The 19,342-nt window shown below is 56.7% G+C and overlaps 1 protein-coding gene across 4 annotated transcripts in view; it reads left to right on the top strand.

Annotated features, from left to right (window-relative positions):
* Positions 1-1,644: 1,644 nt before the first annotated feature.
* The window catches only part of PLXNA1 (plexin A1), a 94,941-nt gene continuing 77,243 nt past the window's right edge, over positions 1,645-19,342 (top strand). For 3 of the 4 annotated variants that reach the window (XR_006180704.1, XM_042880523.1, XM_042880521.1), the window contains exons 1-3: positions 1,645-1,729; positions 11,303-12,651; positions 17,405-17,587. Coding sequence is in view for 3 of the 4 variants with exons in the window: in XM_042880523.1 (XP_042736457.1) it covers positions 11,449-12,651; positions 17,405-17,587 (1,386 nt within the window). In the remaining variant the exon portion in view is untranslated. Of the gene's footprint in view, positions 1,730-4,823; positions 5,039-11,302; positions 12,652-17,404; positions 17,588-19,342 lie in introns of those variants that run through there. The other variant, XM_042880522.1, reaches the window with a different exon arrangement.

Genomic DNA, 19,342 nt, shown 5'->3' with positions numbered 1-19,342 from the left:
TGGAGGCTGTGGTCTTTCAAGCTGGATACTAGGAAATGTTTTTTATCAGAAAGGGTGGTAATGGTACAGGACTGCCTAGGGAGGTGGTGGAGTCACCATCCCTCGAGGTGCTCAAGAGCTGTGGAGATGTGGCACTGAGGGACATGGTCAGTGGGCATGGTGGAGGTGGGCTGGGGTTGGACTGGACAATCCTAGAGGTCTGTGATTCTATCTTGGTGGGCTGTGGACTTCTATGGCTGGAGGGCTCCCAGGTTTGCACCCCGAGCATGAGGGAGATCATGGGCTCCATGCTGCAGTGAGCATCAGCGGCCATCCCTCCATCTCCTGGTAGGACTGCAGCTCCACAACACTTATGTGCCTGTGGTGAAATCAGTGGAGGTGCAGCCCTGATTATGAAGATGTTATTTAGCTCTGTTTGCCTTTTAAAAGGTCACATCCTGGCCCAGGGATGCTAGAGCGGTGGGAGGGAGGTCGATCCTTTCTGTAGGGCCTTACACAGACATGCAAGGACAGGCAGGAGAGGAAGCGTGGCACAGGGAAGCCATGGCCTGGTGGGAGGGAAAGGGAAAGGAGAGAATGATGGTGATAAAAATGGCTGGCACTGAGCGTGTTTTAAAAAGACAAATAATCAACCCAGGGCACCCATTTGTCTTTTTTATGGCTTTTACTATTTTTCCCATTGGTAAATTTATGCGGACGCAGCACCAGCGGAAAGATGCTGAGCTGACAGCTCTGAGAACAAAGTCCGGCCCTTATCGGCAGTGCTGTGTGAGGCTTCAGCCCCCATGCTGATCAGGCTGGGCTGGGCAAGCAGGGATCGTGTGCGGGGTGTCTGGGCAAGAGGTCACGAGGGAGCATCCCTGTGAGGGCACAGAGTAATGGCGGGGCACAAGATGGCGGCTGGGCCTGAGGTGGCTGATGGGCAGCAGGATAAGGCGTCGCCCCACCTCTATGTAGCTCGGGGGGGGGGGATGTTTCGCCTATGTCCCCCTCCTTGCCATTGTTTCTCTGAGTGTTTTGCACAGATCGGTGTAGTTCTGCCCATGCGTTTTGTGCAGACTGGTGCGTGTGGTGCTTTGGGGGCTACTATGGCCAAGGAGGGCTGGGGGTGCTGCTGTCTCCACCGCACTTTTCTTGGGTGGAGGAGCTCTGGAGCATACAGGACAGCCGGCTGAGCCCCGCTATGCCGGCTGGAGGCCTGGCGAGAGTGTCTGCGGCCTTTCCTGAGGTGCCCCTGCAAGAGGCCCCACTCTACTCACAGCCCCTTTTAAGCCCCCTCCCACCAGCCATCGCCCTTTTAAGATGGAGCGAGCAGGAGGCGTGGCCGGCCAGCTCCCGCCTCTCGCCTCCCCGCAGCGGCGCGGGCGCCCCCTGGAGGCTCAAAGGAGCGGTGCTGCCCCCTCCCTCCTTTCAGCGGCGGCGGCGCGGCCGTGCGCGTGCGCGTGGCGGCGGGGGCGCGCGGCGGGCGGCGTTCCGTCGGGGCCCCGCGCCGCCGTCCCATTCATGCGGGGCAGCGGCGGCGGCGCGAGGCGGGCGGGTGGGAGCGGAGCCGCGGAGCCCCGGGCGGCGACGGGAGGGCGCGAAGGAGGAGGAGGAGGAGGCGGAGGAGGCGACGGCGAAGAAGGAGGAGGAGGAGGAGGCGGAGGAAGAGGCAGCGGCGGGGCCCGGCGGCGGCGCGGCTGGAATGCGGTTATGGCAGGCAGGGCTGGGGCGAGCGCGGAGCCGAGCCGTGAGTAACCCGCTTGCAACTTTCCTCCGCGCCGCGTGCCTTTAGGCGCCCGGCTGAGCGATCGGCATTCGGGGTTGGAATCCGATGGGAGCGGTATTCCCGCAAAAAGAAAAAAAAATAAGAAAGCCGCGGCCGAAGAGGGGCTCGCCCGGGTGGGGCGGCGGGGGGGCGGCGAGGCCGGGCGTGGGGCTGCGGGTCCCCCCGGTGCCGCACCGCCGCTACGTGCCCGGGGCTCGGGGCGCGGCACCGCGCGGGCTGGGCTCGCCCCGCACGCCGCAGGGCTCGGTGTGCCCCGGCTGCCGGCGCGGGGTTGCGGGCGGAGCCTGCGGGCGCGTTTGGCCATCGGGCAGAGCCGCTCTGAGGGCATCCGGCGTCGTGATTGGGATCCGCCGTTGGAAGCGATTGCCGTCGTCGTCGCGCCGTAGTTTGGCGGAGAGGCGCGGAGCCCGAGGGGGTGCGGTGCGGAGCGGCCGCTGCGGGAGGAGAAGGCGGAGGGGAGCCGGCTCCCCCTGCGCACGGCGCCCGGCTCCGGGCGGGGATCCGCAGCTGCTCCGCGCTGCGCTGGGATGGATCCCGAAATCCCTTCCTCCGTTCTCCCGGAGGGGAGATTCCTTCCTCCTGCCTCCGGGGCGGGGGGCTGGCGTGTAGCCGGGGCTGGACGTGAAGGTCACTGCTTAGCGAGGAGATGGATGGGGGAAGAAAGGCAGTAACCTCACTCGTTCGCTCTCCCGTCCCCGTGCTTCGGGAAGGACGGCAGGAAAGCAGAACCTGCGAACGCGCCGATGGGTGTTGCCGGTCCCGCTGTAGGCTGCGGGACGCGGAGGGGAGAAAAGTTGGGCAGAGCCGCGGCGCGGGGCCGCTCCTCGGGCGGTGATCGCTTCGTGCCGAGCGGCTCCGTGCGGAGCCAATTACCAGCCGGATTTTTTTTTTCTTCTGTTTCTTTTGTGTGAGACATGGGGGAGGGGGGGGGGGGAAGAGGAGACGAAGCTATTGACTACATCAAAGGTTATCCATTTGAAAACACCGTTTTCCTCCGAACAGCGGCTAATTGCTTCCTGAACAATCTCAGGGTCTTTTGTATATACTCAGTGGGTAAAGCGAGCGGCGCGATGTCTGTCTCAAGACACCGATGACCGAATGCGGTGGAGGAGCAGCGGGGCTGAGCCCGGCGGGCTGTACGGGCGTTCTTGGGGGGGGTTGTAAGGAGGAGAGGGAAAGGGAGGGATGGGTGCCGCCGCCGGCAGCGGATGCCGAAGTGCGGGGCCGTGTGGGTGGCGCGAAAGTTTGGGCTCCGGATCCGTGGTCGGGGAATGAGGGAGGGATGGATGGGCGAATCGCAGGCTGCGTGTGCCAGGCTGCGTCCCCGTGAGCTGCGCGGTGACATTCCGTGGCTGGGCTCTGTGTCCCCAATGGGAGATGGTTGGTATCTGTGCTCTGCCGCGTTCCGGAAATCCAAGTTTTGCTGGTGTTCTGTTTGTTAGTGGGGTTTTATTGGGGCCGCTTGCAGCTGGAGCCCTTCTGCAGTGAGCCTCGAGGGTTTCCCTTCTTTATTTTGTACATGCGTGAGGTTTGGAGTGGAGCACGTAGCTCGCTGTGCAAAGACAAAGCGCTGCCCTGCGGAAGGCAGAGGGCCCTGCGACACACAAACAAACTCCTCCGAACTCGGCCGGGCGCTGCCGAGATGGCAGCGGGTGCCGGAGCCGTGTTGCTGTGTGCCGCCAGGCCGCTCCCTCCTTCGGCAGCTGCACCGCTGCTGGCACGGAGCTGCGGGGCCAGGCGGTTCCTCCCCAGGGTTTGCCGTGTTCAGCATCCCTTGTGTGAAGGGACCTCGGGTTGGGCTTAACGAGGGAGACTTGTAAGCATCGCTCCCTGGGCTCGGTGCTTATCGGGGCCTTTGTTGCTGCCCAGGAGCTGCAGCGTTTGCCGGCAGGCAGCGCTGAGATGTGTGCGTGGAGCAGCCCAGTGCTGCAGTGCTCGCACCACCAGGCTTCTGTGAGCGGGTAGCGCTGCCCGCAGCATCCACCTGCATCCCGCTGGGCTTTGTCTGTGTGCAGGGTGCTGCCGTCACTCCTGTCCCCAGGCAGCAGGATGGCTTAGGCAGCCCTGGCAGTGCAGAAGAGCTGCTGCCTCTCTGTGCTGCAATGGGGAGCTGGGCATGGGGCACGTATCCTGTCCTTGCTGATTGCTAGGTTCTCTTCAAGCCCATGTTCTGCACGGCTGGTGAGATTATGCCTATGGAGACCTTGTTCACTGCCCTGTGCTCTGTGAGTGTCTCCTCTGTGCTGTGTCGTTAGGCAGTGTGTGCTGTGCAGAGGCTCAGGGAGCCCTGGGCTGGCTCTGGGCAGTGAGTTGCCCTGCAGGATGTGCTGGGCTGATGGGAAGTGGGGGGGAGCCGCCTCCTTCCTTCTCTTCATGGTATGCCCTGGCTGTGCTGTGAGATCCCACTCCATTGTGGATTCATGATGGAAGTGCAAGATCTGGCGCTGCTTTGGACCCTCAGCCTTGGCCATGCACAGTCTTAGTCCTGGGGCGGCTCTCATGTACTGTGGAGGAGGAACCTGAAGCCGTATCCATGGGTTTCATGCCAGGTTCAGGCAGACACCTCGCATTCCCCACCTTTGGCATGCTGTGTGTGCCTGGGGCCTGCTGGGAGCTGGCTGCTGCCCTCCTTGGTCTCACTTCCCCAGCATCGTTCTGCCCCCAGCCTTTGTTCCACGTGAAAGCCACCATTTCAAACCCTACATTAAAACATCCAGAAGTTGTTTTTCCCGTTAGCCAAAGCTTGGCAAACCCTCTCCTTGCTGCCCATGTATGGAGTCAGTAAGCCCCACATACACACGCAGGTAGCTGAGCTCAGCCCCACGGGCTGCTGCACGGTGTGTGTGAGGTGTGCGTCAGCTGGCAGGATTTGTGAGCTGGGGCACAAGGAGTGCGTGGGCCCCTTTTCCAAGAGGATTGCTTTGCATTCTGAGGGCTTTAGCTGGGGAAAGTGACCGTGTGAGCGTATTATGGCTGCTGGGCTGGGGATCCGTGGGTCTAATCGGCGGCCTGGCCTCCTCCCCAGCCTCCCCTCGGCCGCTCGCCTCCCGCCGTCCGCCGGCCAACTTGGCACGGAGGCCGAGGAGCGGCAGTAATCCAATTTGGGCCGTTTAACTGCACTTTGCTATCCGCGCTGCTGGCCGGAGCTCGGGCACTTTAATCTGGCTAATGACCCCGGCTTTGGGGTTGAGTAACTGCCGACCATTTGCTTGATTTGCTTTTCCTTTCCGGCAGGGCAAGAGGCTGAGCTGGAGCTGGGCCTCCATGCAGGTACCTGGGGGTTTGGGGGTCTTCCCATTTTCCATCTGCTCTCCCTGTGTCCTGTGCAGATAAACCCTTCTCTATGTGGCCGCTCTGCGATCCGCTATTATTTTGGGAACGCAAAGCCAAAAAAGATAAAGTCTTTCTTCCTTTGGTTGCCTACTGCTTAATGTACAAAATACAGGGGAGGTAATTGCGTTAAAATTTGTATAATTATACTGAAGGGGGAAACAAAAAAAAAAAAAAAAAAAAAAATTGAAAAAAAAAAAGAAAAAAAAAAACCCAACCCAACAACCTTGTGAATCGCACGGGTGTTGGGGAGCGGTCCGTGCAGGGTGATTCACGCTTAGGGCTGCGGCGTGCGAGGGGTTAGGAGGAGCCGTGCTGCTGTGTGAGCAGGAAGTCGGCTGCATCCCCGCTCCGAGCCGGCTCCAGCCTCGCTCCAGCCCCGGCGTTTCTTCTCCCGGTTGTGTCCTGGGTCTGATCCTCCGCGATATGGGGCCTCTGGCCGCCGTCCAGGCGAATCTCCAAGCGTCGGTGTAATCGTAGAAGCTCTGAGAGTCCCTTTGCTTTATGTGCTTGGTTAAGCAACTGCCTTTGTGTCAAAATATTCAAGCCCTTGCAGAAGTAAATCCCTTGTGAGAGGAGAGGCAGATCCCGGTGCTTGGGGAAGGAGCTTCCTGGCTCTGTGCAGGCAGCACCGTGCTGGGTGCTGCTGGGGCTGCAGAAGGGATTCCACAGAGCCGCCGATAACATCTGAGGTAATTATAATGGCAGTAAGTTGTTTGCTTTGTGCGCGCTGCAGTGCTTTATGTACAGGCGGTTGTTTCGGTCTTCCTGTACAGACTGTTAGCTTCAACAGGGGAAGAGGAAAACCTAAAAATATTTTAGGATTTTAAAAATAATCTTGCAGCTTGGCTCGTGCACAAGATGTTTCGTAGAGTAATGTTCTCTGTCAGTTGGAATGCAGTTGGTGGCCTCCAGAAGGTTTTGCTGGGCTGTATGGGGGCTCTCAAACTCTGACCCAGGCATGGGGAGGGCATAGCTCCCTTGTCCGTGCTCTGTGGTGTAGATGGTTACAGCCACTGAGGCCTCTGGAATGTTTAAAATCGGCTCCTCCAGCACTTCCTTGGGCATTTCTGCTGCCAGCAGAGCTGCTGCCAGCAGTGCTGTTCGCCCTTCTACCTGCGTGGCACTGAGTGGTGTCAGGGTGCACGGAGGAGGGGGGGGGGGGGGGTTGCCCCTCCAGAGGACAGCGAGAATTCAGAACCTGTTTTTCAGGCTGATGTCATCAGGAAGAAATGGGGGAGGAGAAAGGCAGGAAGGCAGGCGAGAGATCAGCCTCCAAGGGAGAGCTTCTGCGGGTCGGCAAGCCTGGTAAGGCTCAGGCAACTCAGGCTTATGTTGCCACCAGCCCTCACCCGCTGCCACCTGCATGTTGGCAGTGCCTGTGGCACACTGGGTCGGCTCCTGGTGGCACAGCCTCGTGGGTGAGCACTGCCTTGGTTCCCCCAGCCCCGTGCTTTCGGCACTGCATGCCATGCCGCGGAGCCACGCGGCTCCCTGCCCTCCGCAGGCTGACGTCACCCGTTGGGGCCACCGTCCAGCCGCTCTCGTTAGCAGGGAGTGGGGTTTTGGCAGTGGGAGCGCACGTGTCCTCCCATTTCTCAGCACTCCATCCTGGCTGGTGTCCCTCAGGCATGCTGCGTCTATGCTCCCCAGCAGGCTTTGCCCACGTTGGCTGGGTGAACCCCTGGAGCATGCTGGTGTGCTGGCCCTGGGAGCGGGGTGCGGGTGCAGCCTCTGGCTTTGTGCATGCGTGTGCTTCGCTGTTTTCATTGGATGCTCCCAGCCTGTCCTGCGTGCAAATGAAACCTCTGTTAGCCTCTCAAAGCAGAGTTTCCCTTCTTTGTGTTGTTGCTGTTGGAGCGCTTTCAGGCACTGCTCGCTTCCCCTCTCCCTGTCTCGCAGCTCCGCCAGCTCTTGGGCTGCTCGTGATTCAGCTCCGCCCTGGGCGAGCAGTGGGGCTGTGCTGAGCCCACAGCCCTGCAGTGTGGTGTGGGGTCTTGTAGGGGAAAGGAGAGTTGGGTGCAGCTTAGGCTTTGGCTGGGGAAACCTCTTTTGGAGAAGTGGAGATGTTTTGTTGTCCCCTGGCTACTTTATTCAGTCTTAACTATGAGCAGTGTGTGCCTTGAGATGGTGATTGTGGTCGGCAATGGGATTAGGTGGAAGAATGGGAATTTCAGCTCAGCCTGGTTTTGTGCTGGGTTATAGCAGCTCTGGTGCTACCTCCTTGTGCTGGGAGCAAAGAAGTCCTCCTGTTCTCATTCACTGATGGAGACTGGGAGCTTCCTGGTGCATCCGCTCTGCCCTTGTATTAGGACACTGGTGGTGGGTTGGACAATGGAGTGATATTGGTGGTAAGAGGACTTCTGCCTGTGGCTGAGCTTCTGGTTTGCTGCTGTGATGGGCTGAGGTGACTTCTGCCAGTGGGGTTGGTTTTGTGATGTTTGCGGTGAGAACTACAGTCTGGAACATAGCAACCAAGGTGGAAGGAGTCCTTTGGGGGCTTGGTCTGGACTTGTGTGCTTTGAAGCTGGGGACAAAATGTTGTTAGGTGGTCTTTGTGTCATTGTATTGGCCCTGTGGCTGCAGGAGCTGCAGGGGTTGCACTGCACTTCCTCCTGAGAAGCACTCTCATCGCCTTGAGATATAAGAGGTCAAAATCCTTGGGGTTGTGGCGGTGTGGGGCAGGATGCAGCTCTGGCCTGTGCCCTGGGGAATAATGAGAGCTCTGAAGACAGGAGAGATTCCTGATGCTGTGATTGAGGTTGGAGGGGGCAGATACAGTGCTTGCCACTGATTTCATCAGGGCTTGGCTCCAGCCAGGGATAAGGTTTGCAATGATTGTACTTGCTGGGGAGGAGGGAGGGATCCCAGCAAAATTGTTCCTAACGGCTGTGTGCGGTGGAAAAAGGAGTTAAATCTTGGCCTTGCTACAGATGATTGCATATATAGTGCAACTCCTAACTGGGTAACTCCAGCAGCCTTCTCTTATTGTTGCAAGTCTTTTCCCAGGCAGACGAACCTAAAAATACACCCGCTGCATTGTGAGACTGGCTCTCCTGTGGCCTGCGGGCTTTTCTCTCCTCTGTATAATCTCTCCTCTCTCCCTTTGGCTAATTACTGGCAGCGAGGCAGCTCGTGTGTTTGAAGATGGAGCCGGGACCTGCTCAGCCCGTGCACTACTGCTGAGAGCAGCGAGTGACTCGCAGAGATTGCAGATAAAGACCCATTAGTTCTCATTGCTCCTGTCCTTCCCGGGGTCAGCTAGAAGGGTTTTCATTTCCACAACTTTTCTCACTCAACCTATATTTCAAAGCACTCCTGCCAGGCTGTAGAGCTGTTGGGGCAGTCCCAGAGCAAGAAAACAGATTCTTTCTTCAATGTGGTGCTGCAGCCCTGCCTGGGACACCCTGGCGTGCAGCATGAGCGCTGGGGGCAGCAGGGGATGCTCTGTCCAGTCTTTGCCTTTTAAGGTTTGTTTTTCCAGCTCGGCACTCCTGCTTTGTGTTATCAAGAGTGATGATTGCTTCCCCAGAGCGTGCTCTCCCAGTCTGGGGGTGCCCAATACTTTGGGGCTGTGCTTGGAGTGCACATCTTGCTCCCCATTGGGATCCCTGTTGCAAGGTGCTATTGGGAACCCGAATCATTTCATACTGAAGAAAACAGACTCGCTAATCTTCCCTGCACTTTTTCTGTTAATTATAATCACTGCTGATGTCTTAAAGCAGGCCTTACTGTACCAAGCCCCTGCTGGTGTCAGGGCACTGGGACGAGGTGTTGCTGCTGACGTGTATTTGGGAGCAGAAGTCTCTGAGGAGCTCTGCAGACTGTCATCTGTCTGTGCCCCAGCGCTGCCTGGCTTTGCTCTCGTTCCAATTCTGAGTAACAGTTCCCAAAATTAATTTGGGAATCTCCTTTTGGGCTTTCTAGCCCTGCTTTGGCACAGCAGCCTGACCTCTGGCTCTCATCCCCGCTCCCTAGAATAGAAGCGATGAATAATTAGAAATGCGCTGAGCAAACGACTGCCCTGTCCCAGCAGTGCCATGCTGGGTTTGGTGTCCCCATGCTGCAGCCACACTCCCGCTTTCTCTCCTTCCCCTCCACGTGCTGCTGGTGCGTAAGCCAGGTTGCGTTTCGATGGTAATCTCCTTGCGACACAGCTGTGGTATTGTTCCTCTCCCCATGCTGTGTAGATAGAGCCGTGCTCGTGCTGGGGTTTGTGTTTGGTTTGGGTCACATGTGCCTCCTATCGCTCCCAGCTCCCCGTCCCTCCGCTGCCGCTGCATCGCTGCCTTTGTGCAAGAGGAGCTGTGTAACTGCGGCGCGTGGAGGCTGGAAGGAGAGGGCTGCTGGGCATTGCAGCAGTGGGAGTGGATGCGTGGTCAGTGTGTCGCCGTGCTCAGCGAGTTCCTTTGCTTGGAGGAGAAGGTAAAGACGTGGGTGCCTGGTGAAGCTGGCATTGTCTGCTTTGTAAGGGTTGCCTCCCCATTTCCGATGGCAGGAACCTTCATCTGGCAACCCGCAGCCCAAGAGGAAACCACACGGTCTCCTGGTTGAACCCACAGGCTGTGCCGATAGGGACTGGCAGAGCCTGGTCTGAGGTGCTTGCATTTTGCAGTATGGCAGAGATGTGGGATTGGGACCACCTGGTCCATTTCCAGGGCTGATGGCCCTACACCGTCAGTGCTCGTCTTAGCCTGTGTTGCTCAAGCCTTACTGCAGAAGTCTCTTTCGAGGATACTGCCCTGGGGTCTGGTGGGGAGGTGGTAGGGACTGGGAGCTGCTGGGACAGAGCTTTTGGAGCCGGGCACACCATAAAGGTCCGTGTTTGGAAGAGGTGTGCAGGAGGTGCCCAAAGTGTCCGTGTGCACTGCCAAGGAGCACAGCCCTGTGCTGCTGGCATGGCACCAGCTGCCCTCTGATGGCACAGCCCAGCAGTCACCACAGGCCATATTTCTTACAGGTGCCACTCCCTGCTGGAATCCTGCTTGTTGTGCTGGGCTGGGAGCGGGTGATCCCCACATGGGCTGAGTCAGAGATCGGTGATAAGGAGAGGGAGGCTCTTCCCCGTTTGCTTTCGTAACATCTTATCTGCAAAACTGGGATGGGAAACAAAGGGCTGAGTTCGCTTCCCAGCCATGGACTTTCTGCATTTTGAAGCGTCTCCTGCCCGCAGCCTCCTGGGCTTTGTCAGGTGCCAGGGCTGTCAGGCAGTGTGCCAGGGCTCCCCCAGCTCCTTTAAAAGGAGACTTTGAGATCCTTTGCTTGAGCTGTGCCTCGCACACCAAACCCGGGCTCAAGCCCCAGCTCCTGCAGGCTCCGTCATGCGCTGTTTGAGTAGTAAATTGGTGCGGTTTGCATCTTCCTTTATTCACAAAAGCTGTGCTTTTTTTTATCCTCCCATTTCTTCCCCCCCCCCCCCTCCCCCCCCACTTCCTTTGCCTCTTTGTAAAAGCAGCATCCTCTTAATGACCAGCGTGCAGGTCTCCAATTAAGCTAAGGGTAACTGGGTTATGGTATGAGGCTGGAAGTGCCTCTCTTGGCTGAGCTCAGAGGGATGCCCACAGCATGGCAGTGGGATTGGGATCCTTTTGCGCTTATGAGCTGGGAGCAAACTGGATTTTTGTACCAGCTCCCCATTCTGTGATGGAGTGGTGCAGAGGCTGTGGGCTGTCTGTTTGCTAGCAGCTGATACTTTGGTGCTGTCGGTGGTCTTCAAAGCAGGTCAGGGCCAGCGATGCCCTGCTGGGACATTTGTATGTGGTTGGTGTACTGGAGCGCATCGCGAAGCCGCTGCCTGTTTGGGATGTGCTGGCCTGGCCCAGCGACAGCTGTGGTTGTGCTGCTGCTTGCTCCTGCTGAGGGACTCCATGGAGGAGAGCAGGGCCTTGCAGGGGACTGCTCTGGGTAGCAGGGCTTGAATTTGAGCCCCTTCGTGTCACCACCTTGGCTGCTCATGGTGTAGAATTCATGGTGTCTAGCAGCATGTATGTACTACGGGGAGGAGTGGCCATTAGCATCCTGCAGGTTCTCTCTGTCCCTGTGCAGATTTTCTTCTGGAGTGGGAGGCAGTGGGGGCATTTTGTTATGCTGCCTTATAAGCATGAAGCAGCAAAGCCTCTGCGGGGTGGCGTGGAACAAGCTTACTGCTGTGCCAGGAGCTGCAGGAAAGCCTCCTAACCCTGCTGTTTTTCTTTCTCCCTCTAGGGTTGACCAGACCGGCAGTGCCCATGATGCCCTGAATGCTGAGCACAGCAGAAGCAGAGAAGACTGTGTCCCGTTAGCTCCTCGTCCTTCCTCCTTACCCCTTTAGTTTGGATTTGTTTCTATTTATTTTGTGGCTGGGTTTGGGCATGGCCTTGGCCGGATGTGACACTGCCGCGATGCGGCTCCTTTGGCTCAAGCACCACTTGTCTGTCAACATTTGGACCCTGCTGCTCTTGGGAAGCACCTGGCTACCGCTGGCGGAAGGCAGCCCCAAATCTCCCTTTAGGACTTTCTCGGTTACAGACTGGAGCTTGACGCACCTGGTGGTCCATAACAAAACCGGGGAGGTCTACGTGGGGGCCGTCAATCGGATCTACAAGCTCTCCAATAACCTCACGCTCTTGCGGACGCACGTGACGGGGCCAGTGGAGGACAATGAGAAGTGTTACCCTCCGCCTAGCGTTCAGTCCTGCCCGCATGGTCTGGTCACCACCAACAATGTGAACAAGCTGCTGCTGGTGGACTATTCGGGGAACCGGCTGATCGCCTGTGGCAGTGCCTCGCAGGGTATCTGCCAGTTCCTGCGGCTGGATGACCTCTTCAAGTTGGGTGAGCCCCACCACCGCAAGGAGCACTACCTCTCCAGTGTCAATGAGTCGGGGACCATGTCTGGGGTCATCATTGAGGTGCTAAATGGGCAGAACAAGCTCTTCATTGGGACGCCCATCGATGGCAAGTCGGAGTACTTCCCCACGCTCTCCAGCCGCAAGCTGATGGCCAATGAGGAGAATGCGGAGATGTTTGGCTTTGTCTACCAGGACGAGTTTGTCTCGTCCCAGCTTAAGATCCCCTCAGACACGCTCTCCAAGTTCCCCACCTTTGACATCTACTACATCTACAGCTTCAGCAGTGAGCAGTTTGTGTACTACCTGACCTTGCAGCTGGACACCCAGCTCACCTCACCCGATTCCACTGGTGAGCAGTTTTTCACCTCCAAGATCGTCCGCCTCTGCGTGGATGACCCCAAGTTCTACTCCTACGTGGAGTTCCCCATCGGCTGTGTGCAGGATGGCATTGAGTACCGCCTGATCCAGGACGCTTACCTGACCAAGCCCGGCAAGGCTTTGGCCAAGTACCTGGGCATCTCAGAGCAGGAAGATATCCTCTTCACCATCTTCTCCCAGGGCCAGAAAAACAGAGTTAAGCCTCCCAAGGAGTCTGTGCTCTGCCTCTTCACGTTGAAGAAGATCAAGGATAAGATCAAGGAACGTATTCAGTCATGCTACAGAGGGGAAGGGAAACTCTCGTTGCCCTGGCTCTTGAATAAGGAGCTGGGCTGCATCAACTCGGTAAGTTCACGCCTGTCTGTATGCATGCCAGGTGGATTTTGGCTCCTGGCTGGACTCTCTAGACCCTTCCCAGTTACCTGACCTAACTTGTTATTTTCCTGATGGGAGGCCTCTCTTGCTCTGGGGACTGGCACAGTTAGGGCTGAGCGCTCAGCTTGCTTGGTAGCATTCCTTGTGGAGACTGTGGCTTTGGTGTGGGAAGGCTGTCTGGGTTTGGGTTGAATCAGTGTCTGCTGATAGCTGCTGGGCCTGAGCGGGAGGCTGATTGCTGGCACAGGTCTCTTGTTCCCTGTAGAGTAAAGGGATGTGGGTGAGCTGGTTTTGAGGGCAAAGATGCTCAGCCCTCAGAAAGACAAATGGTGCCTGCTGCATCTCTGCCAGGGAGACCCTTGAAGATGGCATGTGTGAATTTGGGAGGATTTGGTCTTGTGGGGCTTAGTGGAGCTGTGGCTGAGCAGAAGCTGCTGGGGCAGGAGAATGAGGGCAGTTGAGAGGGATCCAAGTAGGGAAGGAGGCAGAGAGGTTGTCAGTCCCAATACAGGTTGGTCGGATGCTCAGCTTGGTGGGACCACGTCCTCTCTATGGTGTGCTGGGTAGGAGGAGAAGGGGTATGAGGAACAGGGAGCAATTGCAGTTGCTGGGTTTGTTTTCCATACTGGAGAAGGCAGGAGGGGAGGACATCATCGTGCTCCTTCCCCTGTTCTGTCCCAGGTCTTGAGGATCAGCAGCTGCCTCCTGCCCCGGGTGCCTGCATGTCCCCATGGAGCAGCCCGGCCTCCTTCCCTTGTTCTCCCTGCAGCTCCGAAGGAGACGGCTAACAGCTGCCTGACAAAGTAAAGGGTTTGCTGTCAAGAGCGCTGGGCTCTCAAATCAGATTTTGGCTTTGAACTAATTCAATTTTGGTGGAAAATGATGAAATCGTTACACTGCTGCTTGTTGGGTTGCACAGCTGCTGGCTCAGGCAGAGGAGATGCCTGCTGCTTCATCCCGATGTGCTCCCAGACCCTCTGCCCCTTTGTGGGGAGAGGGCTTTGCCTGATGAGTGCCCCATATAAAGGTGGGGGGGGGGCTGTATCCCTTCAGGGCCGTGATGTCTCTGCTGCAGGCAGTTTACAGGCACTGGTGGGTGCACAGGGGCTTCTTCATGCATCTCAGGAAAGCTGCTGTTGCAGGAAAATGTGGTGGGAGAGGGAGAGAAATGATGGCTGGTTTGACACCTGGATGAGAATGGGAACAGGGAGGTGTCCCCTGGTTGCAGTGCAGTGCAGGAGGTAAAGTCCTGTGCAGTTGCACATGCTGTGATTTATTATTTTTTTCCCTGCTGTTTCATAGCGTGGTTTCTTAGCCATAGACCTGATGCTGTGTTTATTCTTCCTTTTCCATCTGAAGGAGTGATACTGCTGTGCGCTGCTAACCTGCTCCCTTGGTGATGCAGAGGCAGCAGCAGCAGCACTGCAGTGCTCAGACCTGCCCAGCTCCAGAGGAACCCTAGCAGGGACAGCAGGTGTGGGGTGGTGGCACTGGGAGGATCTGCGGTGTCATTGCTTTCACGTGAGCTGGGTTGTGGTGGCGCAAAGCTGGCCTTGGGAGTCAGGTGCCATTTTCTGTCCCTGTCTTGCTCCACCTGCCAAGCATGGCAAAGAGCAGCACAAGGTGTTGAGCCTCAGCCTCTGGCTGTACTGGGAGTGAGCCAAACTGGGGCTTGCAGAGCATGTAACCTCTTCCTGGCAGGGATCTGTGTGCCCCTCGTAAAATGCAGCCACCTCTAGGGTGGGTTGTGGCAGCTGACGGATCTCGCAGTGATGGATGCCAGCCAGAAAATGAAGGGCATGTTGATTTTTTTAAGGAGGCAGAATGTAATTGCTAAAGTCAGTAGTTGCTCGGGATTTACGCCTGATCTGTATGGAAAATGTCCCAGGAGCTCCCTTGCTCTTGCTCAGGATTTATGGTTTAAAGTCTCCTCTGGAAAGTGGAAAGTCCAAATCTCATTTCTTAGCACATCAGAGGGACTTCTCAGTGCCAGAAAGCCACATCCCTGAGGACTGATCCACATACATCCCTGAGGACTGGTCCACCTGCACTGTGCTGGGTGGGAGGAGGAAGGCTGGGGAGAGCCGTGCCGACACCACATGGGGCATGGCTCTGAGCACCGAGCTGCGCAAGGAGGCTTCCTGACCTGGGTGCTGGCTTCTTTCTTACTCCAGACCCTAGTGCAGCATTCTCCTCAGCTATGAGCCTTAGGATGCTAATCCCTGGGCACCGTGGGACAGTGCAGATTTGCTGGAGCCAGAAGACACTGCCAGGCTTGGCAGCGAGCTTGGGAACTGAAAGCGCTTCCAGGGGTTTTGCTGCTCCAGATGGGATGCGCACTGTTGCTTCCCATTGTTGGTACCCAGCTCCCAAAGTGCTCTGCCTGGCTCCTGGGGTCGCCGTGCCTCCCTGTGTGCTGGGCATGGACCTTGCTGGGTAGCAGCCTCAGCAGGCACAGGAAGGCAGGCGTGGGAGGACGGGGTGTGTGTATAATGGTATTAACTGGCAAATTACTGGCCAATTAATAGCGCTAAGTGGCACGAGTCTCGCCTCTGCCGTCTGCTCCCTCGTTGCTTTTGTAAGTGGGCTTGAAGGGAGGCAATGAGACAAGGCGCGTCAAGGAGACTGCCTGTTCCAGGCCAGCTCTGTTAGCTCGGTGTGTCCCCTCTCCTTGGGGCTGCTTCACAGAGAAAATCAGGGTTTTCTGCCCCAATTTCTATACTGGTGGGGTTGAGCAGGCTGTGCCATGTAGCAGGGCTGTGGGGCAGTCGGGATGTGATGCTGGTAGGTGCCACCAGCCTCGTGCTGCCCACTCAGCCCGATGGTGGTGAGGTGCCTGCCTGCACTTCCCTAACGAGGCACTGTGCTGTTAATGAGCTAATTGTCGGTGTAATTATTTACCGAGGTGGTGTCGGCATCTCGGTGGCGTGCGGGTGCTCCTCACGGCCCTGGAGTGCAGCTGTATTTGTCGTTTCCCAGAGAGTTTGTTGAGACAAAGCAGAGAGGAGTAAACACCATAAACATTTATCCTCTTGCATATTCAGCAGCTGATGAGGTTGGGGAAGCTGCAAATTGAAGTGCAGAGAGAACAGAAATTGCATTGGCTTCCAGGGGCTGCCAGGGCTTAAATACCTTCATGGTTTGTGCTCAGGGCTGCTCAGGGCTCTGGCTGTGTTAACCCCTGTGCTGCTGCCCTGCTTGAGGTGGTGCCAGGCAGAGGTGGGTGCTGTACCTGCCATAAGTGCATGCTGCAGATTTGCTCAGGGCTGTCTGAGCAGCTCTGGGCTGGCTGATGGGCTGAAGGGATGCTTGCAGCCCTGGAATGCAGAGTGCAGGCTGGAGAGCTAATTCCCCTACCTACTTCTTCACACCAGCAGACATTCTTCACCTCCTCGTTCCTGTTTTAGGGGATTGGTGCATCTTGCATGCTTGGATGTCCCCAAGCTCCTCCAGTTTACAGGATGAAAAAAGGGGTCAGACGTGGAAAGGAGTCAATCTGTGCCTACATCTTAAACCAGGCACCAGAACATTGAAGAAGTGAGCAAGCAAGACTGCATCTCCAGGCTGCTTTAGGAGGCTGAGTGTGCCCAGCTGGAGTCATTCCCATTTCTCTGCTGCTAAAAGGATGGCATGATGCTGACTGCAGCCAGGAGTGGGACTGCTGGCCTTGGGGCTGTACAGTGAGCTTGGGTGGGGTGACCACGTCTGCGTTTGACAGCCCGGGGAAGGTCCAGCTTTTCTGAGAGTTTTTTTTAGGGTGTGGGATGGTCAGGGCCTCCAGTTTTGGGGCTGTAGTTCTCCCTGCTCAGATCTCAGTGCTGGGTGGAAGTGGTGGGGCTGTTGCTTTCAGCAGCCAGAGCTGCTTAATGCGTGTATGCACATGGAGCTTGGGAGCACGGCATTTTCCCATATGTTACATGCACATGCTGTATAGATTTAAAGCCCCTTGGGGACTGGCATGCATTTGGAGGCAGTTGCTTGCCAAAAACCTCTCCCCTTTAAATTCAAAGTTACGTAAAGAGCCTCTTGAAGTGGAAAATGCTGTGGCCTGAGCAGGCTGCCTGCCTCTCCAGGCGCTGTGCCTCCGGATGCCTCCCTTCCAGCCCTGTGCATCGAGGCTCGCTGTGGCTGCCCAGAATTTGGCCAGAGCCCATTCTTCCTCCTTCTTGTCCTGCTTTGGTCATGGAAACAAGGGGATGGGTTTCATTCTGAGGTCTGTTTGCCATTAGCTGTGATTTTGTCATTCACCCTAATGCCAATCAGTGCAGGATCAAAGCCACATCTGCCAGGAGAAGGATGAGCGCGTTGCAGTGTCAGAGCTGTGCCCCCTCTGTGCATCATAACCTTCTGGGGCACAGAGGGGGAAAAGGGGAACACAGAGGCGAGGAGCAATGGCAGAGATCTCCTGTGGGTGTACAGATAGAGTGATGCAGCAAAACAACCAGCTGAGTGCGGGTGAGGAGCATCCCCATGCTAGATTGAGATGGGGGCAGCTGAGCTGTGTCCTAGCCCATGTTGTTCCTGGGGTTGCAGAGATGGGACTGCAGCAGCTCCACGCAGATCAGTGGCTTACTGCAGCCTGCCAGAATGTCTGGGATGGCTGGGCTGGGAGCTGCCTCCACAGCCCCTGCTCCATCCTCCCGTGGGGATGGAGGTCGGCGTGAGCCCTTGTTGCTCTCTGACACTCCAGAAAACTCATCTCTCTTCTGTTCTCTTCCTACAGCCGCTGCAGATCGATGACAACTTCTGTGGCCAGGATTTTAACCAGCCACTTGGTGGAACCGTCACGATTGAGGGGACCCCACTTTTTGTGGATAAAGAGGATGGGATGACCTCGGTGGCTGCCTATGACTACAGAGGACAAACTGTTGTGTTTGCGGGCACACGGAGTGGGAAGATCAAAAAGGTAGGAGAGCTGCAGCAGCATTATGAGGGATGCTTCCATGCTGATGGGGAGATGTCTGCTTGGTTTGGTGACCCTTTGGTGCAGGGTGGAGTGTGCCTCTGTCATAGCATCAGCCTTGGTGTGTTTGGGTAACGTGCATCCCCATTGCTCCTCTCTGCCAATCAGATGTACTGAACCTCTGTCTTATGGGAGGGCTGTAACTCTGAGAGATTGTGTCCTGGTACTGAGTCAGCCTGTCCTGTTGTTTCTCAGAGCTGTTGATTTGCACTGTAGCTGTTGTGGGACTAGGTCCATATTGCTTTGCCCCTGACCTGGGACAGGCCGGCAGAGGTGGTTGTTGACATCTCTGTTGCTGCTGAGAGAAACATCTAGCTGGGTTGGCAGCACTGTTTTGTCTGAAGTGGGCAGGACGGAGTTTCTCTTGGTTCTTCGTGGGCTCAGAGTTGCCATAACTGTTGTTCTCGCATCTTGAATCGGATTGAAGTAAAGGAAGTAGGGTCTGAGTTGAGGTTTCTGCCCCAGCTCTGGAGGAGTCCTTCACCAAGGGGGTGATGAGCTATGCCCTTACTGCTGCAGTGGGGATTTCTCTAGCTTGATTTGATATTCTCACACCTCCTTTGTCTGAGTCAGTGTGAGGTGCCCTGCCTTACAGGGATGGGAGATGGTGGGGTGGGAAGGCTGGCTCCGTACTCTGCCTGTACTGGCAGTAGCGTGCTTTAGGTTTTATGCTGTGGTGTATGTGGGAGCCAAACTGGTCCGAGATGTTCCCTTGGCAGGAGAGAGCCCTCGGGCACTGCAGTGATCCAGCCTGGCGGCACCATGCTATCTCCCAGCATGGGGGAGACCTCCTGTGCCCCACCACTGCACAAAGGCTCCTTGTTGGTGGCAATTAGCAAATAGCTGTGAGTGTGTATTTCTCTGTCTGTATCTCCACAGGGCACGGATTTCCTGTTATCATAACATCGTTCCTATAATTACAGCCATTCATGCCCTGTATAAACATCGCTTGCGTTAACAGCATCCTCAGCCAGGCAGAGGCATAGCAAAGGTCCTGGCATGGTCCTGGCGAGAGCCAGGAGGAGCAGGACTTGGCTGAGGAGCCCCAGCTCCCTTCCTGGGGCTGTCCCTGCATTTGATCTACTTTTCCTTATCCATGCTGTTTAAAACAAAACCTTCCCGTACATCTCCTGAGACCACTGGAGAGAACACAGGTCAGGAGCCAGAGCTTGGCCTCGTGGACCTGTTCTCAGTAGGCTGGGATTTGGAACAAAAGATGAGTTGGGTTTGGGGTTTGGTGGTGCTCTCTGTGTGCCCTGCTGGGCTACTTCTCCTCCCTTCCTGTGGTGTCGGCGCCAGGCTGCAGGGAGCTGACGGAGGCAGCTCGTCCTCCCTTCCTGATCGATATGGGGCCTGCAGGGACCGGCGTCGTGTTGCTGGCGGCTTCTCCTGCTGCCGAGCTCCCAGCGGGAGGTTTTAAATAGCCTGTGCCAGCGTAAGGGATGGGGATGGAAGGAAGGAGAGTGTGGGAGGAGGGTTCACAAAGCCACGGGGACAGCGTGGCACCTTCTGTCCCTTATTTATCTAGAGAGGATGGCAGTTGCTTTTTACGTGGAAGATTTGTTTCTTCCTTCCCTCCATTTTTTTTTCTACTTTTCAGTTTTTCCCTGACCCTTGTGCTGTCAGAGCCACTTTCGTGTGACTGTCAAAGGTGGGTGCCAGGCCAGGTGCTGGCTGTGTGTTCGCTTTGGGTGCAAG

Source organism: Lagopus leucura, unplaced genomic scaffold (genome assembly GCF_019238085.1).
Source record: "Lagopus leucura isolate 7727_CA_CO unplaced genomic scaffold, USGS_WTPT01 Super-Scaffold_100026, whole genome shotgun sequence".
Lineage (NCBI taxonomy): Eukaryota > Metazoa > Chordata > Aves > Galliformes > Phasianidae > Lagopus > Lagopus leucura.
This window is presented reverse-complemented; position numbering and strand designations above follow the sequence as displayed.